Below are 22,766 nucleotides of genomic sequence, written 5' to 3'. Positions count from 1 at the left end.
CAGACAAGATAGCTGGCTACAGCTCTCCTTTTAAAATGGATTTTTCATCTTAGTTTAGTAAACTGGGCCAGGCTTTCTACCCAAAGAACAATTTCTAAATTTTCTTTGACCAAAACATCTCCAAAATGAAGCTGTGAGTCTTTATGATGCTGAGGTAAAAGAGCCTATCATTCAAGTGAGCTGTTTACCATCATTACTACCACTAACTGGAGAGAAATACGAAGGCCTCACCCTTGACAGTCTTCACTGGCTTTCTCCATCAGTATTCTCCACAGACTTGCAAACACGCTAGTGCAGAGGTTCAGACTTTTGACATGGCTTAAGCATGGCTGTAGACGTAAAACACGCCTGCAGATTTTCGGCATGATTTGCTTGGCTCTGATTTCTTTGTATCCCCTACAGCCTTCGAATTCCCATGCAGCCTTTTGGGGCCTCTTTTTCCCCTTACAGGGAGGAGGTGCTTGTTGATGGTGTCCCTGAAGACAGAGACCATGACTATTACAACTCCATCCCGGGGAAGCAGCCACCCGAAGGCGGCATTTCAGATGTGCGCATCCAGGCTCAAGCTACAGACCAAATGGCTTACTGCCCTATCCGGTGTGAAAAGTTGTGCTATTTGGTAAGCACTGTTTTTTTGTTCCTGGTACCGCAGGCATGATACTGTACTTACCATGAGAGCCCTCGAGTTGAGGATTTTCAAATGTGAAGGTACCATGTTCTTCAAACGGGGGGGGGGGGGGTAAATCACAGTCCATATTGGATCATTTTTACTCTCAGTACCCTATCAGGGCTTTCTAGTCGACATCATATCCGACTTCACTGGGAAAACGAAAAGCACCCAGTGCACTGCTGTCATCTTTACCCTCCACCTGCCCTGTCTTCCTGGGCTCCTGCTGAAGAATCCTGAGTCACTGTGTCTCTGAGTATAATCCTCCCTGTGCTCTGACCCTCCTCTCCTGCCAGCCCTATGGCCTTGCCCAGAATAACCCCATTGGCTCTTTCTCCTCTGCCTGTGGATAAGCTTTGGCTGCTGCAATCCACCAACACCACCTCACCTTTTCATTCCCACTTCTAAGGCCATTGTCTTCATCCTGGCTCTCACACACACTTTGAGACCTTAACTCTGCTTGGCAACCTGGGGTAAATGACTTTTATGTAGGTCACTAGGGACTTCCTTGCTAAATGGATTTCTCCCTTTAGTAATCTTCCTCCGTCTTTAGAACTGGCACCCACTGGATGAATCCTCTTCTGTTGGCTTCCAAACATTATTTCATCTTGGTGCTCCCTTCCTGAACTTTTAACGTCTGCCCCAGGTCCCTTTATCTCAACATTTTTAGTATAGTTGAAAGAATCCTACAGTGAACACTCACATGTAGAATCCTACAGTGAACACTTGCATATATAACACGTGACTCATTACGTTTGTTTTATCAAAGATCCATCTTTAATTTTTTTTGCATATTTGTGTGGTGTGTGTGTGTGTGTGTGTGTGTGTGAACATTTGTATGTAAGCACACATGGAGGTCCGGTTGATGTCCATCATTTTTCTCTGTATTTACTTAGGCAGGGTCTTTTGCCTGTTTACTTAGTCAAGCATCCAGCTTGCTCGAGGGATTCTCTCTTGCTGCTTCCTGTGCTCTGGGATTGTTGGGAGCTGTCTGGCATTTATATGGGTTCTAAGAATCTGAACCACAATCTTTAGGCTTGTCTGGAAACTTTTCTATCCACCGAGCTACAGTTCCACTTATTTCTGTTCCTTTGAAAAGTGAGTTGAAGCATGGCAGTGGCAGTGCACACATTTAATCCCAGCACTTGGGATGCAGAGGCAGGCGGATTTCTGAATTCAAGGTCAGCCTGGTCTACAGAGTGAGTTCCAGGACAACCAGGGCTACACAGAGAAACCCTGTCTCAAAAAACAAAAACAAAACAAAAAAACAAAAAAGGAAAAAAGAAAAGTGAGTTGAGTCTTTCCTTTTCTCTCATATTTTCTTCTATTTCCTCATGGAGACCCCAACTCTATCTTGTGCATCTTCTGTGGCTCCTCTTAGGCTTAGGTCTTGCCTCTAGCCTGAGGACACATCGGTCCTCTAGTTTTTCTACTTCAGCCCTTCCATGTCTCCTAAGCTCTAATACCAAACTGCATTGCACTGAGTCTCACTGTGTAGCCCTGGCTTGGACTTCCTGAGATCCACCGTTCTCTGCCCTGTGAGTGCAGGATCCAGGGCACTTTACCGTGCCCCGCTCCATCTGCCTATCTATTTAGTCACGTTTATTCTGCTACTCACCTCTTTCACTCATTTTGCCTTTCCTTACATTTTGGAGCCCATGTCAACTTGTGCCCAACATCTAGCCTTCTACCATGTGAGTACCTTTTTTTATCCACTCAGGCTTTATTTAAGTTCTGGTTCTACTTGCCTAAATGATTCTGAGAGCCCTTATCCGGCACTGATTTCAGGCCCTCAAGCCATCTTACATACTATTGTCAGATAAAGCTATTCATTTATTTTAATTTTTAAAGATGTGTGTAGTGTGAGTCCTTGCTGGAGCAGTCTCTCGCTCTCTGTCTCTCTGGCCCTGTCTTTCTCTGGCTAGCTGTTCTGGGATCTTCTGGGCATTTACCCACCCCTGGCTCCCATTTCACCCACCCATGCACTGGGATTACAGAGCTCTACTTCACAGGGCTTTGCCCAGACTCTCAGGATCCGAACCCCAACCTTCACACTTGCTCACCAAGTGCTTTACACATTGATCCATCATCTCTCCAGGCCCAGATGAGTCTTTCTTCTCCAAAGCATCGGCACATCTTCATTCCACTGCTGGAGATAATGTGTGCAAAGGTGGGGATAACTGAAGCCCTCTGATTGGCTGAGATTTTCAAGAGTAACAAATGAGTCTAGCAAAACCCTAGTAGAGCAGGGTTCTAGTTTGTCACCTCAAACGCAGGTAGCAGCTGGGATAGCTCAGGTTGTACTGTGTTTGCTGTGCAAGCTTGAGGGTCTAAGTGAAGTTAATCCCCTGGACCCACATTAAAAGCACAGTCAGGTGAGGTGACATGGGCTTATTTTCCCAGCGCTGCAGAGGGGGTAAGAGACAGCTAACTAGGGTTCCCTGGTCAGCCAGCCCAGAGAGCCCCTAGTTTCCCCTGGTCAGCTAGCCTGGCCTATCTCAGACAGCCCCTGGTTTCAGTGAGTGACTGAAACCCAAAATACCAGGTGGATGGCCTCTGAAGAATGACACCCAATAGTAACCTCTGGCGTTCATACTTACGTGAACACACACTCACAAACATCCACAGACACACACAAAGTAACCAAGCATCACTTTGTAGCTGACACTGTGAGTGCTGGAATATGACTTCTGCAGCAGAGGAAGGGACTCTCAAGACACAGGACATGGGCAGTCCTTTCGACAGCCCCAAACTTCAGATCCACATTAGCAAATAACTCCAAAAGGGTGGCCATCGAGCTCTGTTTTCTTCCACCCAGATTCTGTTTCCAACCTGTCAGAAAGTGAAGTTGCATGCTCCATTTTCCTGAAAGCTATCGTTTTCTTATAAACGTGCCCTCTTGATAAACATTCTGCAATCTGTCATTTGTACAGCCTGGGAACTCCACGTGCAGCGGTGTGTATAAGAACTGTATGGGACGGAGCAGGCCAATAGGTAGGTACAATGTCTCCCCGGCTGCCACCCCAACTCCTTCTATGCCATACGACTGTGTAGGACCCTGCTCTTACAGGGCAGACTTGGGACTAAATGTGCAGCCATTGTGCTGCCTGCTTCCCAGGGAAGCCAGAATGCTATTGTGTGTTGTTCAACAGCCCCGCACTTCTCCCTTGCTCTCATGTGATCCCCAAGGGGGTGGCTGTCCTGCTGGGTTCTGTATTGCTTTGACATCATGAAAACTCTCATGGAAACGAAATGCCTGGAAGTCGCATTCCAAAGACTAGTCCCAGTTCATACTAGATTAGTATGGAAACCAGTGCTGACTCCACTCTGGTTAAGACATAACCTGTGTTCTAGTTTGGCAAAGGAATCAAGAGAGGTAACTGACTTGCACCAATAACTCCTGCCCTCCACCTTGCTCGGGAGCTCTGCGCTCATCCTGTGTGTGCTCACGCTGTGGGGCAAGACAAACACAGGGCCTCAAGTGTCACGTTAGGAATATGTTTACTATGCTGCCAGCTAGTGGCTTCATTCTTCCTACCTGTCGGGACAATTTATTCACTTAGGAAGGTAAGTCCTGCAGGGTTAGGTGGGGAAGGAATTGGGAATCCACTTTGAGGGACTCAGCGACCCCTCATTTGTCACCTTTCGTATCTATTTCTGCCATTGTAGCCTACTATTTTATTTTATACAGCAGGGGAACACGGAGGCCCTTTGTAGTTTATCTCTGATTTTTGCCATTCTACCTGCTGCACGAGAAGATCTGTGAGCGAGGGCAGCGTTTTAACTTTCTAAAAGCATATTTTCTTTTTTGATAGAAATTAAAATTCCACTGTGGTGCTTACCTTAAATCCCAGCACTCCACTGGCAGAGAGCTCAGAGTTCAGGGCCAGCCTGGGCTATGTAATGAGTTTTGATTCAACCAGGCCTCCATAGTGAAACTATGTCTCAAAAAAAATTTTTTAATAAAATTCTTTACAGTCAATTAAGATCCTAAGTTAATTACTTCTCAGTCTTTTGGCTGAGACCAAGTTTTAAACTCTAAACTAATTCTTAGTTATATGGCTGAAAATGAAATTAAGGCTAAGCGCAAATGCCTCTGAAATCGTGCCCTCTTGGAACGGAGACTCCTTCCTGTCCCTCCTCCTACTTCCCTCCTCCTGGGAATTCCCAGCATTCCGCAAGTACCTGGTAGGAGCTTGTCCTGTTCGGACCTCTCTGTGACACTGGCAACACGTTCTCCCGTGCGAGGCTGACTTGTTCTGTCTCTCGCATCGTTGCATTTATTCAACAGTTTCCCTCGGTGATACTATTGAGGCCTCACACAGCATTTAGTATAAAAGCACATGTCCATCTACATTCAGAGCAGGCTAATGCTGAGAATGGGGAGAGGTCTCACTGGATTAGGTCATTACTGATCCCGCAACTCATGACGCTGCTTAGGGAAGTATTGTCCAGGCTGCAACTGCCTTGCAGTGATCTGTTAGTCACTTTTTCTTTGTGAAAATGTAGAGCAGTTTCCCTAGCCCATAACTCCATTCGACTAAGCAAGCAGTCACATGTCATAAAGTGCACAAATACAGCGCCCTGGCAACGCTTCCCTCTGGAGAGACTGGACAAACAGACGCACAGGGAACAAGGAGCAGGTACCAAGAGTGGGGTCTTCCCATTGGGCCTCTCTCTCACCGTCGTAGGACAGCTGGCGTGAGCTTGTCCTGTTTGGGGGTGGGGTGGGTGCGAGCCTGAGGAATAGAAGAAGGAATGTTGTCTTACAGTAAGGCAGTTAAGAGCCACGGCCCTGGGTACAACTTCACGATGATCCTGGAGCACATACAGCTGAAGTTTATGAATGTGCTCATTTAGAGACGCAAAAAAATTCACCCCAGCATCCTTATGACACAGCCATTTGGATGGATAGTCCTTCATGCTATCAGATCATGAGAGACTGTGCTAATACCCATGTATCCAATAACAGTCATGGGTCAGACATGTGATGCTTTGCAGCTGTGAGCAAGGCGGATGTTACCCTTGCTTTTGTGGAATGTGCAGCCTAGATGTAGTACAGACCTAAGCAAGTAAGAAGGATGGGCGGATTAATCGCTCCCATGGAATGGCCTTCAAAGCGTAAGTACGAGCCTCTGGGGAAGCAGAGAGCCCGCTAGCCTTGAGCAAAGAGAGATTTGAATGGATGCCTGAGGTTTAAGTGGCAGCCATACTGCAGAAGGCCAATGTGACCTCCGGCAGAGACTGGAAGTAAAGCCGGATTGACAGAGAAGTTCTGCAGAGGAGTAACTAGAAGGTTTTTTTAAATCTCTGAGAAACGTTTTCAGTTTTAAAAGAGCATTTGGCCAGTGTGTGTGGCCTGAGATGGCTTGGGAGGGAACAGGCTGAAGGGAGAGGAGGAACTAACGTGAGGGTAGAGGCCACTCCACTGTATACAGTTAAACCCCAGCAACCAGTGCAAGGCTGAGCTTGGCGAGAAGAGGAGAAAAGAGCCAGACTTTCTAGCCTTAGGAGCTTGTAGTAGTCGGGTTTCTCTAGACTCACAGAACTCATGGAATGTCTCCACAGATTAAGGGAAAATATTGAAATGATTTACACTCTGCAGTACAACTAACCCAACAATGGGCAGCTGTGAGTGGGAGGTCCAAGAATCTAGCAGTTGCTCAGTCCCATGAGGCTAGGTGTTTCAGCTGCTCTTCTGTCTAAGCTGGAATCCTGAAGAAGCAGGTTCCAACAGATGTGCTGGCAAGCAAGTGCAAGCGGACACAGAAGAACAAACCACTCATCTTTCCATTGTCCTTATGGAGGCCTCCAGCAGAAGCTACGGCCCGGACGAAGGGCATATACCACCATGCCTGGACCTAAGCTTTTCTTTACTTGGAACTTGCTCTGTCCCAGGCTGACCTTGAACTCAGAACTCTGCTTGCCTTTGTCTCCTGGGATTCAAGGTGTGTACTACCTTGGCTGGGTCTAAGCTTTTCATGGCCACTATGCCACAATATCTCAATCAAAATCATGTGTCATCCCATGTCAAGATTTGGGATCAAAAGCCTGTGTCTTCCAGCCTCAAGATCTGGATCGCAGGTGTGCCCTCCATTTCTGGATTCCAGATGTACTCAAGTTGACAGCCAGGGGTAGCCATCACCAAACTGTGTTCCTTTCGTTCATTCATTTACTTCTAAGTTAATTTGGTGTAAAGGAAGTAAGACTCTGTGTTAAGTAACAAAGCCTTTAAAGGGGGTTTAGGGACAGAGTTCACATTCAGCATGATCAATTTCCTTTCCTCCTGGACTATCTATCACCTTGATCAGGCACTGTTTGCTCTACAGCTCCTTGCTTTTACTAGCCATTTCCTTCAGGTCTTCCTGCATACCTCTCCTGTCGGTTATTGTTGGTGGCACCGCTGACAAATGGAATACCACAGAGAGGGGAAGGGTTGCAGGGAGAGGGTGGTTTTTCCTCAGAGACCGAAGTGTCAGTGTTCAGTCCTTGCTGGGGTGGGTATGCATGACACACAGCTTCCTGTTGCTCTTCAACTCAGCCATGATTTACATGGCAAAAATATAATGCCCTGCTCACTGCTAACCCTTCCAGGTATCCCGCACGAGAGAGTGGGGCAGGGTGACGCACCATCGCTGAGGCACTTCTGGAGAGTGGATCTCTTTGACGACCCTTGCTATGTCAATACACAGGCTCTTCAGAGTATGCACAGCTATGCTGGAAATCAAAGCTCAGCTCTGCCACAGGGGAGCCCCTGGCACCTCGGAAGTAAGTGCCTCCCCACTACCTGTATTTATTTCCTGGTCTGCGGCAACAAGCCACCACCAACAAGCCAATCACTGTGCACGTTGTGTCTGAGAACAGCTCCCGATTCTACCAGCTATGAAGGTCGAGTGACCAAGCCAAGCTGTTGGCAGCACTGACTCCTCTCGATGCCCTGAGCATTCTGCCTAGTGCCCCTGTCCTCATTTCTGTGGCTAAGTGGTGACTGTCAACAATGCTTGGCTCACAAGCACTCCAGTAGCTTACATCCTCTGCCTCCTGTGGCTGGACAAGTCACTGCGTTTTGAGTGTGATGAGGTGGTTGTACAAGATCCTTAATGTGATTATATCTAAGAGGCCATTTTACCAAATTAGACAGGTGACTAAGACTTAACATGTCTTTTGGGAGACCACTATGATCAGGCACCGTTTGCCATTTAAAAACTATTTCCTTGGCTTCATCTTTGGGGAGTTACAATGATTTCTCTCTTCTTTCCTTCCCTCCCTCCTTCCCTCCCTCCCTCCTTCCTTCCTTCCTTCCTTTCTTCTCTTCTTTTCTTTCTTTTTTCCTTTCTTTCTAACTTGTTTTTTGGGGGAGTATTACATTTATTTGTTCATTTGTGTGTGTTCATACACATGAATAAAACACAACAGCATTCAGGGCAAGCTGCAGGGCTCTCTCTCCATCCCGTGTGTCTGGCCGTTACACTTGGATGTGATGCCTGCAGGCAGGTAAGTGCCTTTACCTGCTAGTTTCTTGACCTCTTAACTGTTAACTGTTAGTGAATAATGAATCAGATCTTTGTGGACATGTTATGTATTTTAACGATTTAGCACATGAGTATTTTATTTTATTTTATTATTGGATGTTTTATTTACATTTAAAATGTTATCCTTTTTCCCAGTCCCCAACCCCCAAGCCCCCATCCCATTCCCCTCCCCTGCTTCTATGAGGGTTTTCCTCCATCCAACCACCCATTCCCACCTCCCTGCCCTGACATTCCCCGACACTGGGGCATCAAGCCTTCATAGGACCAAGGGACCCTCCTCCCATTGATGTCCGACAAGGCCATCCTCTGCTACATATGCGGCTGGAGCCATGGGTCCCTCCATGTGTACTCTTTGATTGGTGGTTTAGTCCCTGGGAGCACTGGTGGGTCTGATTGGTTGATATTGTTCTTCCTATAGGGTTGCAAACTCCTTCAGTCTTCAGTCTTTCACTCCTCCATCAGGGACCCCATAGCACATGGTTTTGAATCATTCTTCCATCACTGAATTTACTTCCATTGCTTCTGAGTCTCTGATGTGTGTTTTTGATCAAGGGAGGGCTCACAAAACCAGCTGATAAGCCTGAAATTGCTTCTTTGCATGAGGAGCAATGGACATTGTCTGTCCTGTTTAGTGTCATTGCTCATGTAATCACCTCAGCCGCCCTGATAAATACAGCCCTAAAATGAGAGCTCTGTTCTCCAACCGTAAACTTCAATTGTGGGTCGAATACAATGAGTAAGAAATCGTGTTTTGGTGAGCTTGCTTGGGGGTGGTAAATGTATAAGTAGGAATGGATCAATAAATCTAAATAAGCCCAAAGCTTAAAATCATTTGAAAAATAAACAACAGTGTTTTTCACAAGATGCTGTGCTCAGAGGTTGGTGTGGTACCAGCCTTGACTTGCTCCAAAGCTGGGGAAGCTGCCCCTGAGGAGGTCCGGTCGCTGCCCAGGCAGCTTCTGCAGAGCTGCCAGAAGTGAGCTTCTCAGGCAGGGCAGCCGTGAGCTGACACGGGTCAAAGGAGATTTTGTGGGGTCTGGCCCTCAGCAGAACCTTAACTGTCTAGATAAAGTGAGCCCACACAATCAGCAGTGAGACAGATCATCTGACTTGGTAGAAAACTATGATTACTCGTCACTCTCACTCCAACCAGGCTTGTTCTCTGGAACTATACACCAAAGTGGAGGTCGGCATATGGGGTTTCTATGGGCACCACCATCTAGATGCACAGGAAGAGAGTTTGCCTGGGCAGAGGTGCAGTGGAACACACTTCAGGCCTGTGAGAGCTTTGGACGACTCCTCAGAGAGCCTGTGTGTTCTACCAGCATTGTCCTACACAGGGTCCAAGAATCTGTCTGGATGTGGGCCACCAATGGTAGGCCATCTAGGAGCTGACCACCGGGCCGGGATGGAGCTGTGACGGGGGAGGCAGTTGTTTCCTCCTTGAAGGAAGTTCACCTCTATCCCTCACAGAAGATGTGAGATGGTGCCGGAGTATTCATTTCACATTGTTAAAGTGAGTTCCTGAGGTTGTCCAGAGGGAAATGTCCTGTGTGGCTAAGGCGATATTTGTTACAGAAATGGCTTCCAAGGTAACAGTAGATTTAGCCTTCTGTTAGAGACGAAGAAAAACAGGATGTGGTAATGTTAATCCATAGCATCCAATCCCTGCTCAGACAAGGCTGCCTTGCCCTGACCACAGCGTTTCTGCTTTTACCCTTCCCTTCTACCTGCACTGATGTCAGCACCTGTGCTAATGCTTTCCCAAGGTTCAGCTCCTATTGGGATTCAGTGTGCACAGCGTCCTGGGCTTTCTGGCCCCCCTTGAGGTTAATGTCAGCTTGCCATTCCTCCATCCAAAAATCAAATCCCAGTCCAAATGCATTTATTTTTATTTGTATTTCATGTGCACTGGTGTTTTGCCGGCATGGATATCTATGTGAGGGTGTTGGGGACTCTGGAGCTGGAGTTACAGAGAGTTGTGAGCTGCTGTGTGGGTGTAGGGAACTGACCTCGGGTCCTCTGGAAGATCGGCCAGTGCTCTTAGCTACTGAGCCATCTCTCCAGCACACGCCCCCAAATGCATTTTTAAAATGTTAGTTTAAGAAAATCTTAAGAGCAGTGGTCATTCATATCTATATCTATATATCTATATATAAAACATCCCTTAAATAGACCTTCAGCCTCTCTTTTGTTCTCCAGTTTCCCTCTTCCTTAAAGATCCTTTTAGCGTCTTTTCTCCAGACTTTGCTTCCTTTATCCAGATAACCCTACTGATCCACTCAGGAAAAAACCAAATAAATAGACAAACACACACAAGCCCAGAGTTGTGATCAGCAGGGATCCTTGGTCCATCCCACCACACTACAAATGGGAGGTGTTCTGAGAGCCTTATTGTTTTTACTGATGGTAGCAGAGAGGGTTCTCTAGCTCTGCTTCCATAACCAGGAAAGCTCCCGGATCCTGGAGCGTGAGACGGACTGGCTTAGTTATCTCTAAGTACCTGTTCAAACACTGGTGGCGCAGGACTGACACTGGGCAGAATTGTTACACGTGACACCTGTCTTCCCTGTCTGGCCCCAGGTGTCTGCATGCGTCCTCGCCTGTACTCAGCCTGTGAGAGGAAAGGGAAGAGTAAGAGTAGCACATGAACATGCCACTCCCCCAAAGTGGCAGAGGATCATTTCTTTTCACTAGAAGCCATCATTCGTTTATTCACTTACAACTACAGAACCCAGACATGTGGCCACCTCCCTACAAGGGATGCTGAAAGTTACTGTATCTGGGTGCCTAGAGGAAGCTTAGGGGTCCTGTAGTGTGGTGGTGGCAGTCGGGCATTGCCTGTGGACAATTGTCAGGGCCCAGGTCTCTGCTGTCTTCCTTCTAACTCTCTAAGTGGGACCCTATACAACATGGCATGCAGCATCCAATGGCTGCCATTATCACCTGCCAAAGTGCCTTCCTTCTCAGCACTCAAACTAGCTGATGGCATAGAACAACAGAGATGCAGCCGTGCTGAGACTCACATCCCCAAAGGGGCAGCAGTCACTGGCATGCTGATGCGCAGGGACTGAAGACTGTCTGAGCCACAGATGACACTGCTCGCTTCAAACCCAGCTTTGTCAACTGACTCTTGTCCATTGCTGTCTGTGGGCTTCGCTGTGCCCTGGGCTTTGCTGTGCCTCCTGCCACCCCCTTCTGCGTGTTTGCCTAGGCCAGACGCTGAGGGTGTGCCTCTCTGGCGTCTTCCCTCTTTTCAGCCTGTTTCACATTGATATGCATATGAGAGTTTAAAATTTGTTTCAGGAGCCAAAATATAACAAGGAGGCATGCGAAGTCCTTGGCAGTGTGATTTCCCCAATAGCTTGGTGGAGAATAGGTCTTTACTGTTATTTTATTGTTTCATGGGTCCCTGGTAATGTGTCCTCTGGGGCTGTTTTTTATTATTCAAGTATGCCTTTGTTAGTTTTATTGATTTTATTGATTTTGCTCAAGCATTTGGGCTTTTATTTTTTTCCTATGTGATTAATCTCTATTTTTTTTTATCTCTACCACATTTCTTACATACATCTTTTTGATTAGTTTTTGTTTTGTCTGGCTTCTGCTGCATTTTCTTTTATAGGCTATATAGTTTTATTACCTCTTGGCCCTTTATACTTTGTATGAGATAGTGAATCTGGCTTAATTTTGTGTGGATCCGCCTTCCAAACCCTGCTGACTGAGTGCTATCTTCCTCCCCTAACACCACTCTGATACACTAAGCTCACGCACGTGCTCCGATTCCTGGGCTCCTCCTTACAGTTTCTCTATTGGCCAATCTTTTGTTGTACACTACTGTACTTATTACCAAATACTAAACTGACATAGCTTTGTAACTTTCTTAACAGGCACATAATCTTCCATTATATTAAAAATATATTTTCTCTTGGTCTCCTCTTCCTCCTCTCCCTTCTCCCCCCTCCTCCCCCTCCTCTTCCCCCTCCTCCTCCCCCTCCTCCTCCATGGTCTCACTATGTAGACCAGGCTGGCCTTAAACTCAGAGATCCATCTGCCTCTGCCTGAGTGCTGGGACTGAAGGCTTGTGCGGCAGCCATGCCTGACTTTAGGGCACTACTTTAACCTCTCATCTACACTTAACATTTTGTTGTTGTTAGAATGTCCTAACGACTCTTCAGGTACTTTATGGAGGTGCACTTGTACTTTCAGTAATACAAGTAAACTGCCATTGTTCAACCTTCTGTCAGTTCTCAGTGTTTACAGGTTTCACAATAGAGACGTAGCTTGCTCAGCAGGAATCAGTTGTCTCTCACATATTGGTGACATATGGCAGCAGTCTACCTCCTGGTGATGTTCATGCTTTAAGCATTCATTCAAACCAAAGCGTAGTGGTATCTATGGTCCCAACAGGTGGATCACAGGAATTTAAGACCTAACTGGGCTACATAGAGAATTTGGGGGTAGCCTGGTCTACATAGTCAAGTTGTCTCACAGAGTGAAGAGCAACCAGCCAACCTCATGTCCTTTCGTGGTGCCTTTAGTGGCCCTAATCTTTCACATTTTGGGCTGTTTTATAGTGGTTTCACTGTTTAAAGTAGCCCTTGAGCATTGGTACTAAAGCGCTGTACAGTGTTTTTAAGTGAAAGGAAACTGAAGTTTCCTCTCGAGAAAAGGCAGATTTATAAAGACATTGATCAAGTATGAATTATAGTGCTCTTGGCTGTGATTTCAGTGTTAGTAAAATATGCTACACCCTGTATCTTTAGTCCAAAACACACAATGTAACACTGTTTGTTAGCTGGAGACATGGTTGTAGCCTGAGGCTTGTTGGAAAGGAGACTCCATGTTTCCTGTAGAAGTGAAGGTTTGTTTTCAACTAATACAGCATCTCCAGCAACTTTTAAAAGCACAATGCCTATAAATAGCCAGAACTGAGCCTCCTCTCAGTGCCTGCAAAAGGACATGAGCCAGGTGCTGAGGGGAAGAGGTTTTGAGCTTGACAATCTTGTCAAAGTTTGCAGCTTCCTGTATCCTTAGTTACAGGAATGCCCTGACATTTGCATGCATGTTATTCTATAGAGCATTTCCAAAACTCAAAAGTAATGTAGTTGCTCATAGAATACAGATAGCAATGAATGGGTTAATTGAGACATTAAATCCTTCCGAACCCTAATGCTGTGCCAGCACTGGAGATGTTCATAGTTTCTCCTGCGATTACTATGCAAATGCTGGTGAATCACTGAGCATCTGCTATTCATCTCCATGCCCATCTCTACCTCATTAAGAAATGAGCAATCCCCTTGCCCCTGCACATCCATCTTCTGTCTCAGATATGGGCCTATCGTTAGCACACAAGCTCCGTTGTTAGTTATCACCGAGGAGCAGGGGACACAGTAATATGCCTCAGCATTGAGCACCCACAGTGGGTGATGCGACCAGAGTTGACTTTTTGTTTTTGTTTCCCAAATTAACATACATAACCTTCGAAGTTAGAATGAGTTAGAAAGCCTATCACATTTTTTCCTTCTAACAGAATTCATTGCTAAGGAAACAGTAGAAATCGTTCAGCACACTGTGTCTTGTCTGAATCTGGGAAGCTGTGTTAGAAACACTGTCTGCATCTGGCCCGTGAGCTGTTGACTCTTCAAGATGATATAATGTCTGTTTTTCTTCTGTTTTGTCCTGTCCAAAAGCTGTCCATAATTTTAGGACAAACCAGAAGTGCACACCACACTAAACTTCCTGCATCCTCACCATGCATGGCCTACATGCATTGCCTCACGCTCCTGCAGAGCTTGTCCTTGACACAAACGCACACGGGACTGCTCATTAGAAGTCTTCTACTGTGTCCAAGAACAGGCAGCATCAAGGCCAACTGCAAGTATTAGTCAACATCTGGACACGTTTCTTCAGGCTTTTTCTGGCAACAATAGGAAGAGAGATGATGATTTGTGGAGTAACATTCTTTCCAGTCATTAGCTTTAGATTTTTTTTTTTACAGGCTATGTTGGTGGTGTTAGCTATAACTGCCATATGACATTCTTATGTCAAATAGGCATTCTTAAGTAGGGCAGGGCTCCAACATACTGCCATGGGAACTGGGCTATCCATAGAGTACTGAAGCTGCCTACACCGATGACCTCACAGCATGGTGGAATACAAGCTGCACAGTTTGAGTCCAGCGCATCTCTCCTGGTGAGACCTTCCATGAGGGCTGCAAGTTCTCTGCTGTGTTAATGAATGAAGAGTGCTTTCTGTGCAAAAGGTCCTGCACTTCAAAACACAATGCTGCTTTCTATGGTGGTTTTTTCTTTTCTTTCTCTTTTTTCCTTTTTAAAAATTACATTAAATATATGATTTTAAACAAAACCCATCCATAAACTTGATATAGTGAACTATTTTTGGTAAATTTAAAAAAGATTTATTTATTGTAACTTTGTGAGTGTTTTGCCTGCATGTAGGTACACTGTGGGGCAATGGGCTATGCACAGACAGCCTGGTCTCCAGTCAAGCTGAGGTCTTGAACCCTGGTGGTACCTGATGGGTGGTAATTTCTACCTACATGGGACAGTAGGCATTCGACTATGTCTCCCGGACCCTTGGCTCCTGTCAAAGTTACTGTCCCCACAGCCCCCACAGGAGAGGCATGTGGCTCTTAGACACGTAGACAATGTCCCACGTAGACTCCTCCCCACTTAGCAACAGCAAGATATAACAGCAAGATACAAGCCCACTATATGAGGGGCTGTTTGGCCCCTCCTCGCTTTCTAAGCTCTCTCTTTCTTTAAGCTTTTACCTCTCTCTCTCTCTAAGCCCTCACCTTTCTTCTTTTCTTTCTTTCTTTCTTTCTTTCTTTCTTTCTTTCTTTCTTTCTTTCTTTCTTTCTTTCTGTTTTGGTTTTTCGAGACAGGGTTTCTCTGTGTAGCCCTGGCTGTCCTGGAACTCACTNTGTAGACCAGGCTGGCCTCGAACTCAGAAATCCACCTGCCTCTGCCTCCTGAGTGCTGGGATTAAAGGTGTGCGCCACCACGCCCGGCTTGTTGTTGTTGTTGTTTGTTTGTCCCCCCACCTCCAGAGTTGTTTAAACGGCACCTTGGACACAGAAGGAAGAACGGACAGACTGACGAGGTGAGGTGATAACTCTGTGATGTCTCTTTTGTGTTTTGACTCCAGAGGCACCAGAAACTGTGCAGCCGGGAGCCACGGCCAAGCCTGGGAGCACACTCGCTTTGCCACACATTAGGCAGCAGCTGTGGGACGAGGAGTGCTTCCATGGCAAGCTGAGCAGAGGGGCAGCGGAGAAACTTTTGGTGAAGGATGGGGACTTTTTGGTTCGAGAGAGTGTGACATCTCCCGGCCAGTTTGTACTGAGTGGACTGCAAGGTGGCCAGGCCAAGCATCTTCTCTTGGTGGATCCGGAAGGCAAGGTATGACTGAGTTCTCATCGTGCTCCACACTTGGCATCCACAGGCAGTGTATGGGAGAGGTCAAGGCGACGTGTTAACGTCTTCTGGAACCATACAGCCAGTGCTGGTGGTGTGGTTAGCATTGGGAGCTGCCCTGGAGGGCCATGTGGAGGGCAGCTCCCTTGTATCCTTCTCAGCTCAGTTCAGCAGGACAAACCTGTAGCCATAGTGGACCCTGCAGGTCAATAAGACCACAGCCAGATTACAGCAAGGCAGAGTTAAACGTGTAGAGGAGAGGACATGGTTTGTGGTGGGTGATACGAAGAATTGCAGCTTTCCTAAGGGTTAAGAAAACTGACAAACTTTTAGTTAAAATACAAATAAAATAGGAAATGTACTACAATGGATATCATGTAATTATATAAAATTTTTTGGAGACAAGGTCTCTCTGTATTGTCCTGGCTGTTGTCCTGGGCTCTGTCAACCAGGTTGGCCTTGAACTCACAGAAATACGACTGTCTCTGCCTCTCAAATGCTGAGATTGAAGACATGTGCCACCACCACCCGGTATAAAAGATTTCCATATGCAACTGTATGGCAACAAATTGAATAAACTAGAAGAAATGGACAGGTGTGTAAAAACATATCACACCCCAGGACTGAATCCCAGGGAAATGGAGAATCTAAACATAATAAAATGAAGAGAATTCTTTTTTTTTTAAGATTTATTTATTTATTATATATAAGTACACTGTAGCTGTCTTCCGACACACCAGAAGAGGGCGCCAGATCTCATTTCAGGTGGTTGTGAGCCACCATGTGGTTGCTGGGATTTGAACTCTGGACCTTCGGAAGAGCAGTCAGGTGCTCTTACCCACTGAGTCATCTCACCAGCCCACAAAGAGAATTCTTAAGCTCATGCTGGGAGGAAGACTTGAACTTGTTTGAGGAGAGTGTTGTCCCAACACCACGGCCCTATTTAGGGAGGATCTCACCTCAAATGATCTAATCAAGTAACTCCTTCACAAGCTCGCCCGGCCGCTTGACTCCTAGATGGTTCCAGATGGAATCAAATTGACAATCAAGATTGACCATAACAAGTGGGAAGAAGAATAAAAACTGTATGATCATCTCCATGAACATAGAACAGTCATTCTTCGACAGAATCCCACACCTTTTCATGATGGAAACACTTAAAAAAAAAAGAGTAAGAAAACAGGAAGAAATTAATAGTAATAAATGGATTTTTAATGCAAAATAGGTTGAGTCTCTTACATACATACAAAAGCTATTCAAAAGGAAATAAAGAAAACAGTCACAGATATAATGGTGCAATAGGAAAAAGGAGCTCAGGACTAAACTCAACTAAGAAGAAGAGATGCTTCCGCAGCGAAAACTATAAAACATCAGTGAAAGGAACTAAGGAGACAAAATACAAGGAGAGACATCTCCTTCGTGTGTTCAAAGACTGAGCATTACTCAAATGTTCACACCACTAAAGCAAGTCACATACACAATTGCAATTTTTAAAAGAGAATTGTATTTGTATATTCTAATTAATAAGACACTTAAATAATTCTAAATTATTTTGTATTATTTTATTAATAATATAATAATATTCTATTATTTTGTTAATTGTATTGTTTAATTATTTTAATAATTAAAATAATTTAAAATTATTTTTAATTGCATTTTTAATCCTAATGGCAGTTTATAGACACAGAAAATCTTAATATTTGGTCAACTGATACAAAGAAGTCTGAATAAACAAACACTGTTCTGGAAGAACAGTATAGCTGAAGACCCAGTGATGTTACAGAGCTACGGTAATCAAAATAGTAGTGTTGACAGAGTTAGACATTCAGACCAACGGGACAGTGTAAAGAACCCAGGAATGAAGTCACATGGCCTGTAAAGTGATCATCAGGAAGATCACTCATTCTTCCTAAAGTAAACCCTGGGGAAAGGACGCCGACCAAACGCAGATGGGAAACGAATACACCCCTGCAGGAGGAGGGAACGAATACACCCCTGCAGGAGGAGGGAACGAATACACCCCTGCAGGAGGAGGAAACTGGGTCCTTGCATTAGTAAGGAAATTAACTCAAATGGGTCAAAGACACAGGAGAACGCACAGGGCGGTGCTTCCATAGCAATGGTCTTATAAACTGTTAGGTAAGACTGTCAGAATACAAGCTTTAAAAAGCAAACACAGAGGAGTGGCTCTGTGTTAAACTAAATGCCTTTGCACTATAAAGTTTATATCAGCCCAGAGAAGGAGGTCAACATTTGCAAGTTATGAGTTTATAGAGTTAACATTCAAAACACAGAAGGAAATCCTGCAATTCACAAAAACAGAGCAAAACAAGACATTCCCTCCAGGGTGAGACATTTCTCCAGAGAAGAGAAGAGAAGAGAAGAGAAGAGAAGAGAAGAGAAGAGAAGAGAAGAGAAGAGAAGAGAAGAGAAGAGAAGAGAAGAGAAGGCATGAGATAGAGTAGCAGCTCCGTGAGAGGGTGCCCAGCATTTCTAAACAACAAGAAATGTGAGTCAAAGCCTCTAGGAGCCGAGTCTCTTAAGCTGGTGATTATCTAAAACCAGAAAACAGTTTGCAAAGTAGCAGTCTCACTTCTGGGCAATAGTTTAAAAAAGAACGGGAGCCACCATCTTCAGGAGAGTTCTACTCGTGCTCATAGCAATGATATTTCTATGGTCAAGAACTGGAAAAAATTTCCGAGTTCATGGATGAGAGGAGAAAGAAGATACGTTGCATACATATCAAGGAGTACTGTCCAGCCATGTGACAACAGCATGCTACACGCTGTTGTGTTCTCGAGGATGTTGAGGGGCATTTTGTTAAGCAAAACCCAGCCAGTCTCTGGACAAACCACTTGATCTCACTTAGATGAGGCATCTTAAAAACTTAGACTCCCCAAAACATAAAGTGGAATGATGGCTGCTTAGGTCTGGGGGCATGGGGAGTCATGGTTTTGAAAGTAGCAGAGTTTCAACTGGAGAAAGTTTGAGTTGACAGTATTGGACTACACACTTCAAGTCTCATGCAATGGCCTTTTAAAAAAGTCACAGGACTCTTAAAAGCTTTCGTGGATGGGGTTGCAAAGGCAAATGTTTGCAGGGCCTGACCAGTATATAAAGAAGCGGAAGTGTGTAAGTAATGGAGTGAACAGAGGGTGTGGCTGACTCTGCTGAACTTCAAAACAGTCAGCACTCAGCTCTACCCAACTGCTGCCATGCAGACGAGGGGCCCAGGAGTGCCAGGCTTATTTTTGCCAAGCCACCAAATGGAGTTGTCTGTGTATGCTCTTCAGTTTCAACTTAGAATACTTTAAAGCTGCTGATGTAATGGCATCTGGCGCATTTGTCCAAAGTGGCAGGCTTTGGTCTTCACACTAGAAGGGTTATCCAGACAGCTTTCTGCAGGATTGACTGGAGGGCATAGTGGAGGGTATGGGGCAGGCAGAGACAACAACTGTGTGCCCCAGGAACTGCCAAATCCTGGACCAGAGTGTTGGCTGGAGGGACATGGAGGGAGAAGATAGACAAATTGGGATTAAGAGCACAGCAGGATTGGTCTGCTACACTGGAGCAGGAAGAGAGAGAAACTTTATTAAGGTTTGAAGGCCTTAGGGAACACACTAAAGCCACTGTCTCCTTTTCCTTGTCTTGTGTGCTTACAAAACTAAGGACACTCTCATAGCTCTAGCATAATAATCAAAATCAGGAAATTCAATTATAGATCTTATCATCTGATTTATAGCCCATATTCAAATTCTACCAGTTATTCCAATATGGTCAAACCAATATGCAGACAGAGCTCTGACTCCCATGCAGGAAGGTGGCAGAATTATTAAGTAGGTGTGTTGCTAGTTATAGGCCTTCACTCTCCTGGCAGGTTGCACTGACTACATAGGAGGCCATGGACAGTGAAGCATGCGGGACAGATGCATGGTAATGCTAGAAGGAGATTCTGTAAATCCATTTCCTCCACCAGGCAGGCAGTGAGGACCATGGTGAAACAGGTATTTATGAACCGGCTATTGTTAAAGAAGCTTGCAGGAAGATGACTCCCAGTCCTCTTAAGAGGGTCTTGGAGGAGACAGGATTTGTGTTGAGGTTCTAAGGAGAGGCATGATTTCTCTGAGGGTCTGCTTTGAGCAGAGATGGGGCTAACATAAAAGCACTCCACTCTACAGAAGATAGTTGTAATCCTGGGACTGTGCCTGAACACACATCAGCTAGATATTTATAGAAGCATTGAAGTGACAGAATCCATCAAGTGCAGCACTGTAGAGAGGCTGGCTGCAGATCTGGATTGAATGACAAGTGCTTGCCATTGTCTGAACTTGTAAGACTGCTACTGCAAAGGGGAATGGGCAAAGATAAACTGGTGTATTAAGGAAGACAGAACTGAAAAGCACCCGTCCTTCACTCAGCAGAATAACTTCTTTAGGAACACTCCCCCGCAATTGCTTACATCTTTCAGAACTGGTTTTTTTGTTTGTTTGTTTGTTTGTTTGTTTTTCAAGACAGAGTTTCTCTGTATAGCCCTGGCTGTCCTGGAACTCACTCTGTAGACCAGGCTGGCCTCGAACTCAGAAATCCACCTGCCTCTGCCTCCCAAATGCTGGGATTAAAGGCATGCGCCAGCACTGCCCAGCTCAGAACTGCTATTATTACAACTAAATATATGTATGTTCCTTTTCCAGGTGAGGACCAAGGACCATGTGTTTGATAATGTTGGCCACCTTATCAAATACCATATGGATAATAATTTGCCAATCATCTCTTCTGGAAGTGAAGTACGCCTTAAACAACCAATAAGAAAATATGATAACACAGGACTTTTGCCCCCCAAGAAATGACTCCTGGAACTATGTCAGTGCTATGAGAAGCATATTCCTTTGGTGCCAGGAACAGTGACCGCTCACCCCTTTTCTTCACACAAAGTAGAACACAGACTGTGAAACATGTCTTTCTTAGACCGCCACGGACCAGGTCTTTTATAAAACATAGAAGTAACAAACTATCTTCTGAGTATGAAAATCAGAGAATAAGAATTTTGGTCCATTTGAAAATGCGATACTCATCTGCACGGAGGTCACTTTTTAAAGGTCACATTGCATTGATGAAAAGCTAAAAGCACAACTACAATTTCATATGCTAAAGACAACTTGAACTGCTCAGGCAGTGGTATGTGCCTTTACCTTGATAATCCGGGGACATTTTCCTATGGGGGAGATTAGTTCCAAGTGTCTTCACGTTCTATAGCTACAGAACCAGTTGCCAAAAAAGTTCTTCCTTGCTAAAAACAGCAAGAAGAAGCATTTTGACTAGTAGTGTTGACTTTATTACATTTTGTTTAGTAGCACTTTTGGCTGCCATGTTAACAATGACACTGACATCAAATTCAGACTGTGTCTGTGCTTGTGGAATGAAAGCAAACACCACTGATGGTTTCCCAGTTCTGTCTCGTTTCCTGATTGAGAGGTTGGGGCTCAAATTCACTGGCCAGCGTTCCTCAGTCTTTGCTATCTGAACTGTTCGTAGGCAGCATGGGACACATGCAGGAAGCCAAATCTCTTGGTTAGTTCTGGAGTATATGGTTATAAAAGACAGCAAACAAAGCCATCGTTCTTTATGCTCAGCCCATACTGGTGCCATTGAAAATGCATAAGGCAATTTAAAGTATACGAAAATCTCCTTGTGACTGGCTGCCACTGTGCCCTGGTGTCACCTCGGTGTGTGTCCTGTCACCATCTGTACGTGTGATCAGACAAAATGCAGAAGGGCTGGGAAAGGTCGTCTACACACCGGACAATGGTTCAATCAGTGGTGAGATTAAGAATTCTCAGAGAAGCCCAAGGCTCAGACTATTCACCACTGTGAGTCTTGGCAGGTTGCTAAACCTGTCTGGATTCCAGTTTTCTTGCCCATAAGATGAGGGAGCTTGAGGTGCACTCAGAGGGCCGTTGCTATCCTAACATGGTAGTTTTATTCTTTGTTAAAAGTTAACACTGATAAGCAGACTGTGCAGTTGAGGGCAAATATTTAAGATTTTTTCCCTTTATTCTGTGTCTATACTCTACAGATAAAGGGTTTAGCCAAATAACACTCTCATTAGTCTGACCCCAAGTGTTTCAGCATAAAGCAGGTAATGTTGGTTTAGTGGATCTGGTTGTTTTTAGTAATAGCAGAAATGCTTCAGTCAGTCCTTACTTGCCTGTGCATATAAAGATACAGTCATTACAGGAGAGGGAGAGAGAGAGAGAGAGAGAGAGAGAGAGAGAGAGAGAGAGAGAGAGAGAGAGAGAGAGAGATCCTAAGCTTTCTGGATAGTTATCTCAACACCACTTCATTTTGGCTAAGTAGAGACAACTTAACCTTTGTGATTATGATGCATTTGGTAAGTTTTAAGTATAGTATGGGATCATTCCTATGGGTAGGAATCATCAGAAATCAAGTACATTGAAGCCTGGCATTTTTACATAACAACTCACCATTTTATTTCTGTCGCCACTGGCTTCTTAGGTAGGTTTGTTTCCTTTCCACAGCTAGAAAGTCGTGTATATTTCATTGCTTTTCCTCCATCTATCTTAGGTCTTAATCATTTTTCTTCATAAGAGGGATCAGCATAGTGATAGGGACTCATAGGTAACCTGCAGCAGAGACAGGGCGGGCCTATTGCCTCCTTCCAGCTGGGGAACGCAGACTGGGTGGCCAGTGGAGTTCCAGATGCAGGGGGCACTGTGGTGTGAGCCGCACGCATGGGCAGTCAACGCTGGACTGGTGCTGTTGTAGCCTGGAAGGCAGATGCTGCACTTTCAGATGCCATAGACACTGTTCACCAACCCTAAAAGATGTAAGAAATGTCTGCATGCGGTCTTAATCTCATAGTCTTAACCTCTATTTTAAAATGGTGGTTCATTTGCCTATAAATATCTGTAAATGAGTTTTCTTTAAAAAAATAAATGATTATTGCTTTACGACAGCTGACAATGTGTGGTGTTTGGGACTTGGACATTTTATCAGGTGTGTGATGGATCAGTGTCTCTGCAGGAAACAGATGGCTCATTCAAACTGGGTAATTTGAGGCGAGACTAATAAAGGAGATTTAAGGTACAGGCAATGTATAGAGAAGCCACA

The 22,766-nt window shown here is 45.1% G+C and overlaps 1 protein-coding gene across 1 annotated transcript in view; it reads left to right on the top strand.

Moving 5' to 3' along the window:
* The window catches only part of Shc4 (SHC adaptor protein 4), a 94,557-nt gene extending 72,067 nt beyond the window's left edge, over window positions 1–22,490 (top strand). Inside the window, exons 8-12 of the mRNA XM_021156083.2 lie at window positions 451–619; window positions 3,601–3,661; window positions 7,262–7,435; window positions 15,370–15,623; window positions 20,330–22,490. Coding sequence (XP_021011742.1) covers window positions 451–619; window positions 3,601–3,661; window positions 7,262–7,435; window positions 15,370–15,623; window positions 20,330–20,485 — 814 coding nt within the window. The 3' untranslated portion in view covers window positions 20,486–22,490. The remainder of the gene's footprint in view (window positions 1–450; window positions 620–3,600; window positions 3,662–7,261; window positions 7,436–15,369; window positions 15,624–20,329) is intronic.
* Window positions 22,491–22,766: the final 276 nt, after the last annotated feature.

The sequence above is a fragment of the Mus caroli genome, chromosome 2 (assembly GCF_900094665.2).
Source record: "Mus caroli chromosome 2, CAROLI_EIJ_v1.1, whole genome shotgun sequence".
NCBI classification, from domain to species: domain Eukaryota; kingdom Metazoa; phylum Chordata; class Mammalia; order Rodentia; family Muridae; genus Mus; species Mus caroli.
The sequence above is the reverse complement of the archived record's forward strand: the minus strand, read 5'-3'. Positions and strand labels throughout refer to the sequence as shown.